Source organism: Trichechus manatus, unplaced genomic scaffold, assembly GCF_000243295.1.
Source record: "Trichechus manatus latirostris isolate Lorelei unplaced genomic scaffold, TriManLat1.0 scaffold00077, whole genome shotgun sequence".
NCBI classification, from domain to species: Eukaryota; Metazoa; Chordata; class Mammalia; order Sirenia; family Trichechidae; genus Trichechus; species Trichechus manatus.
The window spans coordinates 11,350,367-11,369,455 of NW_004444013.1; the positions used below are offsets into that span (position 1 = coordinate 11,350,367).

The window sequence follows — 19,089 nt, forward strand, 5'->3', positions numbered from 1 at the left end:
TATTCCCAGCCCAGTGTGATCTGTAGTGATTATTCCACGTCTCTCCTTGGCCTTCAGTAGTTTCCTTACACGTGCACACATCAATACACTCAGCTGACAACGGAAGGGGAGCCTTCTGCAGATCTCTAAAGCTCTTTCTCTCTCTGTGTGTGTACCCGTCTACTCTCTGGAGAAAATTCTGCCACATTGCCTCCTAAAATTACTGGAATGTGTGAAGCTGCTACAAGCTGAGCAAAAAGATTGGGCTTTAACAGTTTTAAGCTGAGCATCTCTGTTGATCCCAAATACAGTCCCAAAATTATTGGTCAAAAGGGAGCATGATTTGCTTGGAACATGACACCAACATCCAATTTCCAGAAAAGGATGATTGGAACTAGCCCCTGGGCCAAATGATTGTCACAGGGTGTAAGAAGAACATAGATGTTATATGGAATGCCATATTGAAAACTGGGCTCGAACTTGAACAGAGGGTTTCTGAGGATGTTCCCTGGACCAGCATGTTTGCACCCACATCATTGAAGCCCATGGTGGTGGCATCCATGAACTCATGGATAAATTCAAGGTGGACATCCATTTCTCCAAGAGTAAAGCCCCAGACCCAGACTGTGACCCATGACCAAGCTCGTGGAGAACCTGGAGAAGTCATCAGTCATATACTCAACCTGGAGGAGGCCTATTGGCTGATGTGGTGGGCAGCAAGGCACTGAAATGGTACATGAAGCCCCAGCACACGAGTCCAAGGCACATTCAAGAGGTGAGAGACGCTCTTTGGACAGCAAACAACAGTGAGAAGGCTTCTTGTATGAGCAGCTCTGAAGAGTTTCCCAGCCGTGGGGCTCACCTGGCTCCTGTCTTAGGTTTCTAGTGCTGCTGGCACACAAACACCGCAAGCAGATGCCTTTAAAGAACAGAAATCCATTGTCCCACAGTTTAGGAAGCTACAAGTCTGAATTCAGAGCACCCGCTCGAGGGAAGGCTCTCTGTCAGCTCTGGGGGAATCTTGTCTCTTTCAGCTTCTGTAGCCCCAGCATTAAATCAGTTCCTTGGAATTTTTCACGTGGCATCAGTCTTCCCCCATTTGTCTTTCCTCCTGTGTCTAATCGGCTCTTTTCATAAATCAGAAGTGATTAGGCTTAGGACACATGTACACTGATAATGGCCTCCTTAACATAACAGAGAAACCCTGTTTCCAAATGGGGTTACGTCCACAAAACCGAGTTGCCATTGAGTCGACTCCTCGACTCCGACTCATAGCCGCCCTATAGGACAGTAGAACTGCCCTATGGGGTTTCCAAGGCTATAATCTTTATGGAAGCAGATGGCCACATCTTTCTCCCATATGGCGGCTGGTGGGTTCGAATCACTGACCTCTGGGTTAGCAGCCCAGCGCTTTAACCACTGCGCCACCATGGCTCCATTACATCCACAGGGTTTAGGATTCCAACACATTTTTGGAGGACACAATTCAATCCATAACATCCCCCAAGACTCAGCCCCAAACGATAGTGATTTAAAAAAAAAAATCTTTCCCACCTGCTGACCTGAAACCCCCGCCAAAAAAACAGTTCATCTCAATTTGACCCAGCTGCCGGATCCTTCAGTAAATTGCCGACACTGCCCCCATGCCTCGAGATCTGCTAGGAAAGGCCAGAGTGCCCAGGCTGTAAGCAGACCCCGTCCTCAGTGACCTGGTTAGCGTTTCGTGTGCTCTGAGCAGCTGTCCCGTGACATCTCTCCTCCGGGACAGGATTTCTACCCTTGTAAACAAGACGTATAACTGACACACTTCATAGTAAAACACCTCAGGTGTTTGGAGCCTCCTAGTCCACCCTGCACACCCGTAGGCACGCTGACCTTCACTGCCGTGGCTAAGAGTCTACTACCTGCGCCAAGACCAGGAAATCCATTTTCCCTGACTTAAAAGAAAAAAGACAACACACTCCTTTCAAAAGGTGAAAAGAAACCTTAAAATTCTTTCCTGGAGTTGAGACCAGAGGACTCCCCTAGGCTACTGCCCTGAAATAATCTTTAAACCTTGAACTAAAACTATCCCGAGATCACCTTTTAGCTAAATAACAGATAGGCACACAAAATAAAGAATATCACCTGTGAGTACGTACTCCCTTAAAAAATCATCTATATGAGATGAAAGGTCAACAATTACTTAAAAAAAAAAAAAGATGAGACAGTAACGGAGCAGGGAAACTAGATTACTGGAAACAGAACAACCAGAACGGAAATTGTGAAGAATGTAACCAATACCACTGAACACCTTGTGTAAAAACTGTTGAATGGGAACCTAATCTTGCTGTATAAACTTTCACCAAAACACAATAAAATATTATTTTTTAAAAAAGTCCTGCTGGAAGATTACAAGAGCCCAAGGCAGTTCTGATGCAGGTTTAACCATTCCGGAATAGCTCTTTACTCTGTACGCTCTGAGAAATCACTTGTTACCTGATTTGCTGGGGTCTGTGTACTCCCGTATCTGTTTCCAGACAGTTCTTCATTTGGATTGATATATGACTTAGTCATTTGGTCAGTAACAGCAATGAGTGCAAAGCTTAAGAGAGCTTCAAAGAATTCAAGGAAAACCAGCTGCAATATAAGAAAACAGAGAATCGTCTTCATTCTGACACACCTGGAGGGGAGCCAGAGATTCAGTAAGGTGTTCTTTTTTATTCTCCAGAGCATACTAACTCACTGAACGTTTTGTAGTAGAAACTACAGCATTTAAAGATTTACTGCTTATTTATATTCTATCATTAGATGTGTAAGTCATTTTAGTCTTTGGATGGAAACATGTTATTTCAGCTGAGGAAAGAAAATCATCAAGAGTGTTCCCTTTTTTCTTGCACAGCTAGAGGAATGGCACTTGTAAACCCAAACAACAAGCACATGTTTTACCAAGTGTGAGCTCGGCCCGGCACCTGGCACCTGGTGTCCAGTGTGTGCCCAACACACAGGCCTGCCTCTGCCTGGGGCGAACCCTGCACCATGGTGACAGCTTGGCTTGGACGTGGTGGTCCTGTCTGCAGGTCCTCAGCCCATGACCCTGAGGGTCTGAGCCAGAAGAGGCCCACTCATAGGGGTCTGCTCAGCGTACCCCCAGCCCAGTGTCCGCTGCTCTAACAGTTTGCTGAAACCCCCTGAAGATGGGTTTAGCTGGTGAAATGAGACATATGCTTTATATGAGACATAGTACAAGAGCAGGACATTAAATTTTGTTTTTTTGCATTCCTGCCCTAAAATTGACTTCTCCTCCTGTGACCTCACCTAACATCCAGTCCCACCCCCCTCAGGCCTCCCCAAACCTAGTCCCAAACCCTGACTCATTGCTATTAATTCTATAGCATGTGTGTCAGAGTAAAACTGTGCTTCACAGAGTTTTCAATGGCTTTTTTTTCCCAGAAGTAGATCACCAGGCCTTTCTTCCGAGGTGCTTCTGGGTGGACTCAAACAGCCAGCCTTTTGGTTAGCAGCTGAGCATGTTAACCATTTACACCACCTAAGAACTTCAGTCACCTAGTAGAGGTTGCAAACTCCCTCAGCTCTGCTAAGAGAGACAGTGGGCCCTAGTGAAGAGAATATGGGTTCTGGAAACACACAGACCTAAGCTGGAATTGTGGCTCTGCCATCTACCAGCTGAGTGGCCTTGGACAAGTTGCTGTACCTCACTGAGCTTCAGTTTCCTCATCGGTAAAATGTATCGCATGCTTTGTTGTGAGGATAAAATGGGATAACGTATGTAAAGCGCCTGTCCTCATCAGTGGTCACTAACTGTAGCTGGGGTGTGTAGCTGTTGTGTTGAATAAAGGCACACACCCAGTAGGTCCCTGCCCACCCAGGGACCGGCTGCCACTAGCCTTGAAGTTTCTTTCACTTTAGGGAGGTTTTTATTTTGTTCTTTTTTAAAATAGAGTTTGCTCATGCTGTTCCCACACCACCTAGCACTCTAGCTGTCCTTCCATTGGTGGATGAATAATGATTTTGTCTTAGAGTTGCAACTCTAACCTCCTCTTTGTGTCCCAGCTTATAGTTTTGCCTCTCAACTTTATAAGATCAGTCAAAAGCTTTTGTTCAAGATGAAGTTAATCCTACAGTTTCAACAGGAGATAAAAAGGGAACCACAAGTACAGATGTCCTGAGGTGGATGCATGGTGGGAGTGACAGGAGTGTGGCTCCAGCGGTGGGGCAGGAAGAATCTGGCAGGATGTGGACTCAGGTGGCTGTGCTGACACCATCAGGGCCTGGAAGGCAGCAGTAAGGGCTCTGGGCTTTCCTCTGGGTGAGATGGAAGCCCCTGGGGAGTCCTGAGCAGGACGGTGTCAGAATCTGGCATCTTAATCAGCTCTCCCTGGCTGCTGCCTTGAGGGACTGTGTAGGCGATAAGTTAGGGATGAGTTAGGGAGATCTAGATGGAGGCTACCTTGGCTTCTCAGGTGAGTGGACAGTGACTCAGCCAGGTGGTCACAGTGGAGGTGGTAAAGTGGTTAGAATCTGGATGGATATACTATGAAAGTCGGGCCAACAGGATTTCCTAGATGTGAATGTGGGGTGTGAGAGAAAGAGGACTCAGGATGACACCAAGGTTCTGACCTGAACAGCTGAAGTTGCTATCAGCCCCCGCAGGGATGGGGAGGGCCAACTCTGGAGAGGTTTTACGATGGAGATCAGAATTTCCATGGGGGCGTGTGACATTGAGCTGGCTGTTAGAAATCCTTGTGGATATTTAAAGTAGGCAGTCGGATGTACAAGTCTGGAGTTTGAGAGAGTGATTTGGGTTGGAGATAAAACCTCTGGAGCTGTCCTCATTAAGACGGTATTGAAAGCTATGAGAACTAGGGGCATGTGTATCTAGGGAAGGGAAGAGAAGAAGGCCCAGGCCTGAACCCTGGGGCACTCCAGCATTGAGTTTGGGAGAAGAGGAGGAGTCGGCAAAGAAGTCTGAATAGGAACCAGCAGTGAAGTAAGAGGAAAACGGAGAGAATGTGGGGTCCTGAAGTTAAGAGAAGGTTTCAAGTGGGAGGTGGAATGGAGTAGATTAGTGGTTGCCAGGGTACAAGGGGTGAGTAGAATTTATAGGTATGGCGTTTCTTTTTGGGGTGATGGAATTTCACATTTTAAAATGGTTAGTTTTATGTGAATTTTTTAAATTGTGGTAAATCTATATGTAACAAAACATTTGCCATTTCAACATTTTTTACATGTACAATTCAGTGACATTAATTATATCCATCATGTTGTTCAACTGTCACCATTATCTGTTTCCAGATTTTTCCATCACCCTTAACAGCAGCTCAGTGTCCCCTAAGCAATAAGTCCTCCTTCCTCCCTCCTACCCACCCCTGGTAATCACTAATAAACTTTGGTCTCTATATACTCGTCTGGATATTATAAATGAAATCATATAATATTTATCCTTTTGTATCTGACTTATTTCACTCAGTATGTTTCCAGAGTTCATCCATGTTGCAGCATGTATCAGGACTTCATTTCTCTTTTTTGCTGAGTAGTATTCCATTGTATGGACAGACCACATTTTGTTTATCCATTCATCTGTAGATAGACATTTAGGCTGTTTGCATTTTTTAGCTATTGTGAATAGTGCTGCAGTCATATTTGGTGTACAAGTATCTGTTTGCATTCCTGCTTTCAGTTCTTTTGGGTACATACCAAAGAGTGGAATTGCTGGGTCATAAGGTAATTCTATGTTTAACTTTTTGAGGAACCGCTAAACTGTTTTCCACAGTGGCTACACCATTTTACAACCCCACTAGCAACGGATAAGGGTTCCAATTTCTCCACATCCTTGCCAACATCTGTTGTCTTCTTTTTTTTAAATCATAGCCATCTTAGTGGGCGTGAAGTGATATCTCTTTGTGGTTTTGACTGGCATTTCCCTAATGACATAGCATCTTTTCCATGTGCTTGTTTGCCATTTGTATTTCTTCTTTGGTGAAATGTCTCTTCTCCTTTGCCCATTTTTTGATTGGGTTGTCTTTCTGTTGTTAAGTTCTAGGGATTCTTAAATATTCTGGATATTAAACCCTTATCAGATATATATGGTTCCCCAAAATTTTCTGCCAGTATGTAGGTTGTCTCTTCATTTTGTCGATAAAGTCCTTTGATGAACAAAAGTTTTAAATTTTGATGAGGTCCATTTATTTTGTCTTTTGTTGCTTGTGCTTTTGGTATCATATCTAAGAAACCATTGTTAAAATCTAGGTTGTTAAAATCTATCATTACCCCTATGTCTTCTTCTAAGAGTTTTATGGTTTTAGTTCTTACATTTAGATCTTTGATCCATTTCCAGTTAGTTTTCATATAAGGTATGGGCCGAGGTTCATTCTTTTGTTTGTGGAAATCCAAGTTTCCCAGCACCGTTTATTAGATAGACTATTTTTCCCCCATTGGATGGACGTAGCACCCTTGGTACCACAGATGTACAGGTTTATTTCTGGATTGTCAGTTCCATTCAGTTGGTTTATGTATGTCTATCATTATACCAGTACCAAACTGTTTTGATCACTGTAGCTTTGTAATATGTTTTGAGATCAGGAAGTGTGACTCCTCCTACTTTGGTTTTTTTTTTTGTTTGTTTCAGATTGCTTTGGTTATTTGGAGCCCCTTGGCATTCTATATAAATCTGAGGATTGGTTTTTCAATTTCTGCAAAGAAGGCTGTTGGAATTTTGATGTGGATTGTGTTGAATCTATAGATTGCTTTAGGTAGTATTGATATCTTAACAATATTGTCTTTCAATCCATGAGCATAGAACATCCATTTATTTAGGTCTTCTTTAATTTCTTTCAGTAATGTTGTATAGTTTTCAGTGTACAAGTGTTTCATTTCCTTGGTTAAATTTATTCTTATGTATTTTATTCTTTTAGAAATTACTGTAAATTGAATTGTTTCCTTAATTTCCTTTTCAGATTGCTCATTGCTGATGTATAAAAACCTGACTAATTTTTGTATTGACCTTGTATCCTGCTACTTTGCTGAATTCATTTATTAGCTGAATTCATTTATTAGCTCTATGTCTTAGGCTGGGTTCTCTAGATAAGCAAAACCAGTAAAGCCTATAAATATATGTAGAGAGAGATTTATATCAAGGAAACAGCTCACAAGATTGTAGAGGCCTCTCCCAATTCACGCAGCCGCAGAAGCTGGCAAACCCAAGGTCGGCAGGTCGGAGAGCAGGGCTCCTGCTCACAGGCTGTGAAGGTCAATGAATTCCAAGATCATCAGACAAGACTGCAAGGTTTCTCCTGATTCACGTAGCTGTAGGGGCTGGCGAACCCAAGATCAGCAGGTCGGGGAACAGGATTCTTGCCCGCAGGCTGTGAAGATCGATGAATTCCAAGATCGACAGGTAAGCTGCTAGCTCAAGTCCCAACAACTGGAGGTGAGATGACAAGAGGCAGCTGCTGGGTCTGGAACAAGCCAAAAACCTTGGAAAGACGAGCAGGAAGGAAGTATCCAGCAGAGGACGAAGCGATGAAGACTGAGGGGGCAGTGAGCCACCACAGGCCCCGCCCCCACCCATACCACTCAGCAGATCCCATCATGGGGGTGACCGCATATCAGATTTCAACAGGGAAGTGATTACAACATTATACAACTGCCAAAACACTGAGAATCGTGACCTAGACAAGTTGACATACAATCTTAACCATCACACTCTAGTAGCTTTCTTGTGGATTCTTTGGGGTCTTCAATACAGGATCATGTCATCTGCAAAAAGAGATAGCTTTACTTCTTCCTTCTCAATGTGGAGGATACCCTTTACTTCTTTTTCTTACTAAGAAAAGTTCAGTACTGTGGCTAGAACTTCCAGTACAATACTGAATAGCAACGGTGAAAGCAGGCATCATTGTGATCTTAAGGGAAAAGCTCTCAGTGTTTCTCCATTGAGTATAATGCTAGCTGTGGGTTTTTCATAAATGCCCTTTGCCACATTGAGGAATTTCCCTTCTATTCCCAGCTTATTGAATGTGTTTATTATGAAAAGGTGTTGGATTTTGTCAGATGCCCTCTCTGAATCAACTATGTTGATCACGTGATTCTTTTTCTTTGTTCTATTAATGTGGTGTATTATGTTGATTGATTTTCTAATGTTGAACCATGCTTGCATTCCTGGGATAAATCCCACTTGATCGTAGTGTATAATCCTTTCAATATGCTTTTGGAATCAATTTGTTAGTATTTTGTTGAGGATCTTTGCATCTATATTCATCAGTGTTACTGGTCTGTAGTTTTTTTCTTGTGGTATCTTTGTCTGGCTTTGGTATCACAGTAATGCTAGCCTCACAGAATGAGTTAAGAAGTATTCCCTCCTTTTCTATTTTTTGAGAAAGTTTAAGGAGGATTGGGGTCACTTATTCTATAAACGTTTGGTAGAATTCCTCAGGGAAGCCATCTGGTCCAGGACGTTGTTGGGAGGTTTTTGATTACTGATTTGATCTCTCCACTTGTCTCAGTCATCTAGTGCTGCTCTAACAGGAATACCACAAGTGGATGGCTTTACAAAGAGAAATTTATTCTCTCACAGTCCAGTAGGCTACAAGTCCAAATTCAGGGCATCAGCTCCAGGGGAATGCTTTCTCCATCAGCTCTGGAGGAAAGTCCATGTCATCAGTCTTCCTTTGGTCTGGGAGCTTCTCTGCGCAGGAACCTCAGGTCCAAAGGACGCGCTCTGCTCCCAGCACTGCTTTCTTGGTGGTATGAGGTTCCCATGTGTCTCTGCTTGCTTCTCTTTTATATCTCAAAAGAGATTGCATTAAGACACTGATCTTGTCAACCTCATTGGTATAATCTCATCACAGTGATAGAATTTACAACACATAAGGACATCACATCAGATAACACAATCATACAATACTAGGAATCATGACCTAGCCAAGTTGCTATCCACATTTTTGGGGGGACACAATTCAATCCATGACACCACTTGTTATGGGTTTGTTGAGATCTTCTACTTCTTGAGTCACTGTAGGAAGTATATGTGTTTCTGGGAATTTTCTCATCTAGGTATCTAATGTGTTGTACAGTTGTTTATAATATTCTCTTATGGTACTTTTTCTTTAGAGTTGGTTGTAATGTCCCCACTTTCGTTTCTGATTTTAGATGTTTGCATCTTCTTTTCAGTCTAGTTAAAAGCGTGTTGATTTTATTGATCTTTTAAAAAAAACCAACTTCCTGGTTTTATTGATTCTATTTATCTATTCTTTATTTCATTTATCTCTGCTCTGATCTTTCTCTCTTCTGGTTGCTTTGAGTTTGGTTTGCTTTCCTTTTTCTAGTTCAAGTTGTAAAGTTAGATTATTGATTTGTGATCTTTCTTTTTTAATATAGGTGTTTACAGTTAAAATTTTCTCTGTAATCACTGCTTTTGCTGCATAAGTTTTGATATGTTGTTCTTTCATTTGACTAAATATTTTCTGATTTCTTCCTTGACCCATTGGGTTTTTAGTAGTGTGTTGTTTCCATATATTTGTGGACTTTATTTTCTGTTATTCTTAATTTCACTCCATTGTGGTCATAAAAGATACTTTAAATGACTTCAGTCTTTTTATATTTATTGAGACTTGCTTTGTGACCTAACATGTGGTCTATCCTGGAGAATGATCCCTGTGCATTGGAGAAGAATGTATATTGTGCTGTTGTTGGGTAGAGTGTTCTATACATGTCTGTTAGGTATATCTGGTTTATAATGTTGTTCAGGTCCTCTGTTTCTTTACTGATCATCTTTCTAGACATTCTGTCCATTATTGGAAGTGGTGTATTGAAGTCTCCAACTATTATCATAGAGCTATTTCTCCCTTTAATTCTTTCAGTGTTTGCTTTATATACTTCGGGGCTCTGATGTTAGGTGCATGAATATTTATAATGGTATCTTCTTGATGAATTGATCCTTTTATCATTATATAATGTACTTCTTTGTCTCTTATAACAGATATTGACCTAAAGTCTATATATATTTTCTGATATTAAAATTACCACCCCAACTCTCTTTTGGTTACTACTTGCATGGAATTATTTTTTCCATCCTTTCACAATTGAACCTATTTGTGTCTTTGGGCCTATGGTGTGTCTCTTATAGACATAGTTGGATCATTTTTTTAATATATATTCTGCCAGTCTGCATTTTGATTGGAGCATTTAGTCCATTTACATTCATAGTAATTACTGATAAGGAAGGACTTCTGCCATTTCATTATTTTTGTGTGGGCCTTACACCTTTGTCCCTTATTTTCTCTAATACTGCCAACTTTTGTTGAATTTTTGTAGTGAACGATTTTGATTCCCTTCTCCTTTCCTTTTGTGTACATTTTTTAGATAGTTTCTTTGTGGGTACTATAAGTATTGCATTTAACATCTTACATTTATAACAACCTGGGCTAAATTTATACCAACTTAATTTCAGAAACATACAAAAACTATATCTATACCGTTCCTCACCTTCTCCCCTCCCCCACCAGTTTATGCTGCTATCATCATTACCTCTTTAGACATCATATGCCCTGACACACATTTATACTTATTTTTATGTATTTGTCCTTGTAAAGCATGAAGGACATAGCCACTAGAATTACCAAGTAAAACTATCTTAAAACTTGCCGTAATACTTGCTCTCACAATTACCTTTAATGGAGATCTTTTTTTTTTTTTTTTTCTTTTTTCTGTGTATGGCTTTGAGTTATTGTCCGTTCTTTCCCATCTGAAGGACTCCCTTTAGCATTTCTTGTAAGGCAGGTCTAGTGGTTACAGACTCTCTGAGCTTTTGTTTATCTGAGAATGTCTTAATTTTGTCCTCATTCTTGAAGAACAGTTTTGCCAGATACAGTATTCTTGGTTGACAGGTCTTTTCTTTCAGCATTTTAAATATATCATTCCACAGTCTTCTGGCCTCCAAGGTTTCTGAGAAGAAATTGACACTTAATCTTATTGCAGATCCTTTGTATGTGACTATTCGCTTTTCTCTTGCATCATTTTCCTGATTTCCTCTAGTTCAGTTCTCTGTGTTATCATTTAGTTCTTTGAGCTTGTTTAATATTGTTGTATAATACCCTTCTAATCTCTTCATCTTGTTTATTTGGATGGGTGACTGTTTCCACTTCGTGATTTTTTTTTTTTTGTTGAAGCTGGAACATCAGAATTTTACAAGTTGTTAGCCTTCTCAATTCTCCCAAGTATTTGTTGTCTTTGGAAGCACTGGAAACCCTGGTGGCGTAGTGGTTAAGTGCTACAGCTGCTAACCAAAAGGTTGACAGTTCGAATCCACCAGGCACTCCTTAGAAACTCTATGGGGGCAATTCTACTGTGTCCTATAGAGTCGCTACAAGGCGGAATCGACTGGACGGCAACGGGTTTGGTTTTTTTGGTTTTTGACAGCACTATTTTCTGCAAGAAACTCTTAGGCAGGCAGAACCTTCAGACTTTGCTTATCACTTCATTTCCCTCTCTGTGATAAACTCCTTTTCATTCAGACCAAGGTTTTCATCCTTCATTGGCTCCCAAACAGAACAGAGAACACATACTAATTAATCTGTCACCCAGGGGGCACAACCTTCAGTCTTTGATTCTAACTCCCTCCACTGCCATGAGGGCTGAGTTTCTCTCCAGACCATGTTTTCAATCCTTTAATGAACCACCCTCAAGCAGATACAACCCTTAGTCCTTGGTCATTACTCCCTCCATACGCTTTGAGGGCTCACGTATCTCAGACCAGAGATGAGGGCCCTTTCCCATGCTCAGGCAAGCCATGGGTTGACTAGGACTGTGACAGCCAACTGTCCACTGTGTCACCAGGAGATCTGTCGTTCCTTGTGCAGAGGTGAGCCAAGCATTAGCTGGGGGAGCAGGATCTACTGCAGTCGTCAGTCTGTGTGCCACTGTAGCTGTCTGCGGCAGGCGACTGGCCACCATGTGGGGAGTGGGTTAGGACAGTGGAAGAAGTGCTTTTCCTACAATGTCAGACTTGTCTTTGACTGGGTTTGTTCTGCAGCTCTTTGCAGCTGTCCTCTGCTCACCGATTCTGAATCCCACATATTTCTCATTGCATTTCTTGGTGTATGTGTGGGAAAGGTTGGGAACCTTGACCTGCTCATGCCACCATCTTCCTAGAATATCTGTTATGTGAATTTTATCTCAAGTAAAAAGAATGGAAGGAGACGATTTTGAGACAACAGGTACATAAAACTTTCAAAAAATTTTTCTTCAAAGAGGAAAAAAGAAAAGAGAACAAAGATGGCAGAAAAAGTGGGGCCAGCTAAAGGATTTTTGTTATGGTTGTTTTTTGTATGTTTTTAATTTTTGTGGTAAAATATAACACATAATTTGCCATTTTAACCATTATTCAGTGACATTAATTACATTCACCATGTTTTGCAACCATTACCACTATCTATTCCAAAAGTTCTTCATCACCTCAAACAGAAACTCAGTGCCCCTGAAGCAGTAACTTCCCACTCTCAGCCCCTGGTAACCAGTAATCTACTTTGGTCTCGATGTATTTGCCTATCCTAGATTATTTCATATAAGTAAGATCATAGCATATTTGTCCTTTTGTGTCTGGCTTCCTTCACTTAGCAAAATGTTTTCAAGGGTCATCGATGTTGTAGCACGTATAAGTTCTGCACATTCCTTGTTATGGCTGAATAATTCATTGTATGGATAGACCATGTTTTGTTTATCCATTCATCTGTTGATGGTTACTTGGGTTGTTTCCACATTTTGGCTATTATGAATAGTGTGGCTGTGAATACTGGTGTACACATATCTGTTTGAGTCCCTACTTTCAAGTCCTTTGGGTATGTACGCAAGGTGTTTGAAGAAGGGAGAAATAAGAACATTTCTGCATGCATCTACTAGAAAGAGAAACTGAGCTCAAATGATGGAGAGCAGTCTTTATGGTCTCAAATGTTACTGGCTACAGTAACAAGCAGAAGATGAGCAGATACAAGCAAGCAGATGTGGTTGTGGCAGTCTGGGAAATACTCTTTGGATGGCATCAGTTTTCTCAATGAAGATTGAAGAGGAGGTGGTATGATTTGAAGAGAGAAAAATGAAATGGTCATGCAGGGAAGTTGGGAGAGTGGTTAGACTGGGGAAATGAAGTATAATTACTGCACAGTGTGTTAAGGCTCCCAAATGTGAGCATGAGACCAGACAGAGGAAGCATCCATATTTTTCTCTTGCTGTGTTCACCTACATGGGTGGAAGAGGCAGAGTGTTTAGAGGATTTAAGCAGAGCTTTTAGTTTTTCCATGGGATGCGTGAAATGGAGTGTATGGAAGTCACTGACAAAGGGCAAGGTCAGGTTATGACTTTTTTCATGGCTAGCCTGAATGTACCTCTGCTCCCTGCTCTCAGAATATCCCCTCCAAACATTCAAGGACAGCTTAAGGGAAGCCAGTCATACACTTGGAATCAGCCAGTACTAAAAATGGAGAGAGTAACTAGTTGTCCCACTTCATTTTGCATATGAAAACACTGAGTCCCAGGTAGGCTGACTTGTCAAAAGTCCACAAGTAGAAAGTGCTAAACTCAAACAAAACCATATACTTAATTCATTGAGAGGTACAAAATTCTATGAAACTACCAGAGAAAAATATTCACATATGAAATTATTAAATAGCATTGTAGTTTTATATTCTTTTGATCTCAGTATTTCCTGATGTCTGAAATATTATTCTAATATTAATCTCTAGTTTTCTAATATAACTGAGGACATATATATACTTTTATATATTTCAGTTAGACTTCTTTTCAGTAAGATTGTGGTTCCTGGTATCCAAGGCAGAAAAACAAACAAAAAACCTGAATTGGATCTGTATCATTTGTGACCCTTCTTTACAAACCTCAGGTTCAAAGTTGCTGTCAATTCCATCGTGTACAAAAGGATTATCTTCTGCTATGACTTCCACAAATTTGGTTGCTGTTAATTCTTTATTTATAATTTTAAAGTCCTGTAAAAGAAATAATCAGTGAACTTGAAAATGGAACTAGCGAAGTTACCCAACGTGAACAATAGAGAGAAAGCAGTCTGGAAAAAAAGAAATTGAACAGAGCCCCAGGGACCTCTGGGACAAAAGATCTAATGTTTGTGTCACTGGAATTCTGCAAAGACAGAAGACAGAAGGTGAGGCTGAAAAAGTACTCAAACAATGGCAGAAAACTCCCCAAATTTGGTAAAAGATGCAAACCTACAAATTCAAGAAGTAGAGTGAATCCCAAACAGGACAAACCCAAATAAATGCACACCAAGACACATCAAAGTCAAACATCTTAAACCTAAAGACAAAGAAAAAATCTTGAAAGCAGCAAGAGAAAAACAACCTTACTGAGAATGGAAAAACAATTGTAATGACAGATTTCTCATCAGAAATCATGGAGGCTGTAACTAAGTGGCACGATATCTTTCTAGCACTGAAATAAAAGAATTGTCAACCTAGAATTCTATATCCAGCAAACACATCTTTTAAAAATGAAGAGCAATGGAAACAAGACAAGGATGTCCTTTATCATCACTCCTATTTAACATTGTGCTGGAAGTCCTATCTAGAGCAGTAAAGCAAGAAAAAGAAAAAAGGGCATCCAAATTGGAAACAAAGAAGTAAAACTATCCCTATTTGCAGATTATATGATCCTATACATAGAGAACCCCAGATTCCACAAGAAAACTACTGGAACTAATAGAAAGATTCAGCAGAGTGGTAGAATATAAGATCAACATACAAAAATCAGTTGGATTCCTATACAACAACAAAGAGAATTTCAAAAAGGTAATCTGGAAAACAATGGCATTTATAATAGCCCCTAAAAAGATAAAATACTTAGGAATAAATCTAATCAGGGATGTAAAAGACCAGTACAAAGAAAAGTACAAAACACCACTCCAGGAAACTAAAAGAGACTTACAGAAATGGAAAAAAATTACCATGCTCATGGATAGGAAGACTCAGCATTGTGAAAATGTCAGTCCTACCCAAAGTGATCTACAGATATAATGTAGTCCCGAGCCAAATACCAAGAGCATTCTTTAAAGAGATGGAAAAACTAATCAACAACTTTATATAGAAAGGAAAGAGGCCCCAGATAAGTGAATCATTATTGAAGAAAAAAGTAGGAGGCCTCACACTACCTGATCTCAGAACCTACTATACAGCCATGGTAGTCAAAACAGCCCAGTACTGGTACAAGAACAGACACACACAGACCAATGGAACAGAATTGAGAACCCAGATGTAAATTCATCCACCTGTGGTCAGCTGATCTTTGATAAAGGACAAAGTCCATTAAATGGGGAAAGGACAGTCTTTTTAACTAATAGTGTTTGTAAAACTGGATGTCAATCTGTAAAAAAATGAAACAGGACCCATACCTCATACCAAACACAAAAACTAACTCAAAATGGATTAAAAACCTAAGTGTAAAACCTAACATGTTAAAAATCATGGAAGAAAAAATAAGGATAATCCTAGGGGCCCTATTAATGGCATAAATACAATACAAACCAAACTAACAATGTACAAACACCAGAAGATAAACTAGATAACTGGGAGCTCCTAAAAATGAAACACTTATGCTCATCAAAAGACTTTACCAAAAGAGTAAAAAGAGAACCTACAAACTGGGAAAAAAATTTTGGCTACGACATATCCAACAAGGGTCTAATCTCTAAAATGTATAAAATATTTGTCTTTTTGTTGTTAAGGTGTTGAAGTAATCCAATTAAAAAACAGGCAAAGGATTATGAACAGACTTCACAAAAGGCGGCTAACAGACCCACGAGGAAATGCTCACAATCATTAGCCATTAGAGAAGTGCAAATTTAAACTACAGTGAGATACCATCTCACCCCGACATTACTGGCACTAATCAAAAAATAACAAATGTTGAAGAGGCTGTAGGGAGATTGGAACTCTTACGCGTTGCTGGTGGGAATGTAAAATGGTACAGCCACTATGGAAAATGATATGGCACCTCCTTAAAAAGCTGGAAATAGAAATATCATATGATCCAAATCCCATTCCTAGGAATATATCCTAGAGAGATAAGAGCTGTTACGTGAATAGATATATGCACACCCATCTTCATTCATGGCAGCATTATTCACGATAGCAAAAAAATGGAAACAACCGAAGTACCCATCAATAAAAGAATGGATAAACAAATTATGGCATATACACACAATGGAATACTCCATGACAATAAAGAACAGTGATGAATCCGTGAAACATCTCACAACATAGGTGAATCTGGAGGGCATTATGCTGAGTGAAATAAGTCAATCACAAAAGGACAAATAGTGTATGAGACCACTATTATAAAAATACAAGAAAAGATTTATACACAGAAAAAATCTTTGATGGTTATGAAGGAGGGTTGGGGTGGTGAGAGGAAATGATTAACTAGATAGTAAATGTCATGGATTGAATTGTGTTCCCCAAAAATATGTCAACTTGGCTGGGTCATGATTCCCAGTATTGTATGATTATGTACCATTTTGTAAATCAGATGTGATTTCCTTATGTGTTGTAAACTCTATCACTATGACGAGGTTATACTGATGAGGTTTATAAGATAGTGTCTTAATCCAATTTCTTTTGAGATATAAAAGAGAGAAGCAAGCAGAGACATATGGGAACCTCATACCACCTAGAAAGCAGTGCCAGGAGCAGAGCACATCCTTTGGACCTAAAGTTCCCGTGCAGAGAAGCTCCCAGACCAAGGAAAGACTGATGCATCACAAGGACCTTTCTCCAGAGCTGACAGAGAGAGACAGAGCCTTCTCCTGGAGCTGATGCCTTGAATTTGGACTTGTAGCCTACTGGACTGTGAGAGAATAAACTTCTCTTTGTAAAGCCATCCACTTGTGGTATCTCTGTTAGAGCAGCTCTGGATGACTAAAACAGAATTTGGTACCGGGAGTGGGGTGCTGCTCTAACAGATACCTAAAATGTGGAAGTGGTTTTGAAACTGAATGGATAGAGGTGCGGCAGCGGTAGTGGACCAGCAGCAGCAGCAGAGTACCAGCAACAGCAGAACCAGACCAGAAGGAGACAGCACTGGAGCCAACCCATGAAACGAGAGAGCTGAGTGCCTGTGCGAAGGAGGATTTCCAGTGGAGTGGGCTGCCTCCGGGTACTTATCGGTGGAGCTAGGCTTGCTGACCCACTGAGCAAGGGAGCTGAGTACCTGTGTGCAGGAGGGTTCCTGGCAGAGTGGGGTGCTTCCGGGCACTTACTAGTGGAGCTACCGAGCTTTGGGACACTTGCTCCAGCAGGGCAGATGCGGGCATGAGGCCCGAGAGGCCAAGGAAGCTGAAGCTGAAGAGACCAGGAACACAATAAGCTGAGCTGCCTCAGTCTCAAAAGGTATGGCCTCAGGGGTTTCAAAGGGTGGAGCCATGCCTCTGGTGTTTCTAAGGGTAGAGTTGTCACTCTGATGGACTAGGAGAATGGTGCGCCTGAAGCTGAGAGAGCAGAGTTGCTGTCCCAGTGGGCCTGGAAGGCTGAGCTGAAGCCCAGGGCAGAGGGGTCTCCACTCAGAATCCGGAGACTGTGGCCAATACCTAGAGTCTGGAGGGCAGGGCTATTGTGTAAATTGTCTCAGAGAACAGAAGATTATTTTCAGAGCCTTGAGGGCTAATGTAATGTTCTCTGCTGACTTGCTTGGTGCATGTTATCCCTTCTTCTCCTCCAGTTTCTCCCATTTGTAATGGAAATATCTAGCTTGTGCCTGTTCTGCCATTGTACCTTTGGAAGCAGATAACCTGTATTCTAGATTTCACAGATGAGGAGGAATTTTTGGATTTGGACTTGGAGTCAAGACTTTTGCTGTGATATGATGAGATGAATATGTTTTGCATGTTGCAAGGACATGAATTTTGGGGGGCCAAGGGGTAGAGTGTCATGGATTGAATCGTGTCCCCCCAAAATATCTGTCAACTTGGCTGGGCCATAATTCCCAGTATTGTATGATTGTGTACCATTTTGTAAATTTGATGTGATTTCCTTATGTGTTGTAAACTCTGTCACTATGATGAGGTTAGACTGATGAGGTTTAGATAGTGTCTTAATCCAATCTCTTTTGAGATATAAAAGAGAAAAGCGAGCAGAGACACATGGGAACCTCATACCACCAAGAAAGCAGCGCCAGGAGTAGAGTGTGTCCTTTGGACCTAAGGTTCCTCTGCTGAGATGCTTCCAGACCAAAGGAAGACTGATGCATCACAAGTACCCTTCTCCAGAGCCGACAGAGAGAGAAAGCCTTCTCCTGGAAGCTGATGCCCTGAATTTGGACTTGTAGCCTACTGGACTGTGAGAGAATAAATTTCTCTTTGTTAAAACCATCCACTCGTATTTCTGTTAGAGCAGCACTAGATGACTAAGACAGTAAACAAGTGTTAACTTTGGTGAAGGAAAGACAACACACTGTATAGGGGAAGTCGGCTCAGCTTGACCAAGGCAAAGCCATAGAAGCTTTCTAGATACATCCAGACACCTTGAGGGACCGAGTTACTGGGGCAGAGGGCTGGGGACCATAGTCCCGGGAAACATCTAGGTCAATTGGCATAACACAGTTCATAAAGAAAATGTTCTACATCCTATTTTGGTGAGTAGCATCTGGGGTCTTATAAAGCTTGCAAGTGGCCATCTAAGATACATCTATTGGTCCTATCCTGTCTGGAGCAAAGGAGAATGAAAAAAAAACAAAGACACAAGGAATGTATTAGTCCAAAGGATTAACGCACCACATGAACCACAGCCTCCACCAACCTGATCCCAGAAGAATTAGATGATGCCCAGCTACCACCACTGACTGCTCTGACAGGGATCACAGTAGAGGATCCCAGACAGAGCAGGAGAAAAATGTAGAACAAAATTCAAATTCACAAAAAAAGACCAGACTTACTGGTCTGACAGAGACTGGAGGAATCCCCGAGACTATGGCCACTGGACACCCTCCTAACTCAGGACTGAAGCCACTCCCGAAGTCTGCCTTTTAGCCAAAGATTAAACCCACTGCCGTTGAGTCAATTCCAACTCATAGCGCCCCCATAGGGTTTCCAAAGCTGTA

At 41.2% G+C, this 19,089-nt stretch overlaps 1 protein-coding gene across 1 annotated transcript in view; it reads right to left on the bottom strand.

The window, feature by feature from the left end:
* Positions 1 to 19,089, bottom strand: part of LOC101354524 (radial spoke head 10 homolog B) — a 113,361-nt gene that overhangs the window by 23,484 nt on the left and 70,788 nt on the right. Inside the window, exons 14-15 of the mRNA XM_004380816.2 lie at positions 13,866 to 13,973; positions 2,458 to 2,598 (exon numbers count right to left, since the gene is read on the bottom strand). Coding sequence (XP_004380873.1) covers positions 2,458 to 2,598; positions 13,866 to 13,973 — 249 coding nt within the window. The remainder of the gene's footprint in view (positions 1 to 2,457; positions 2,599 to 13,865; positions 13,974 to 19,089) is intronic.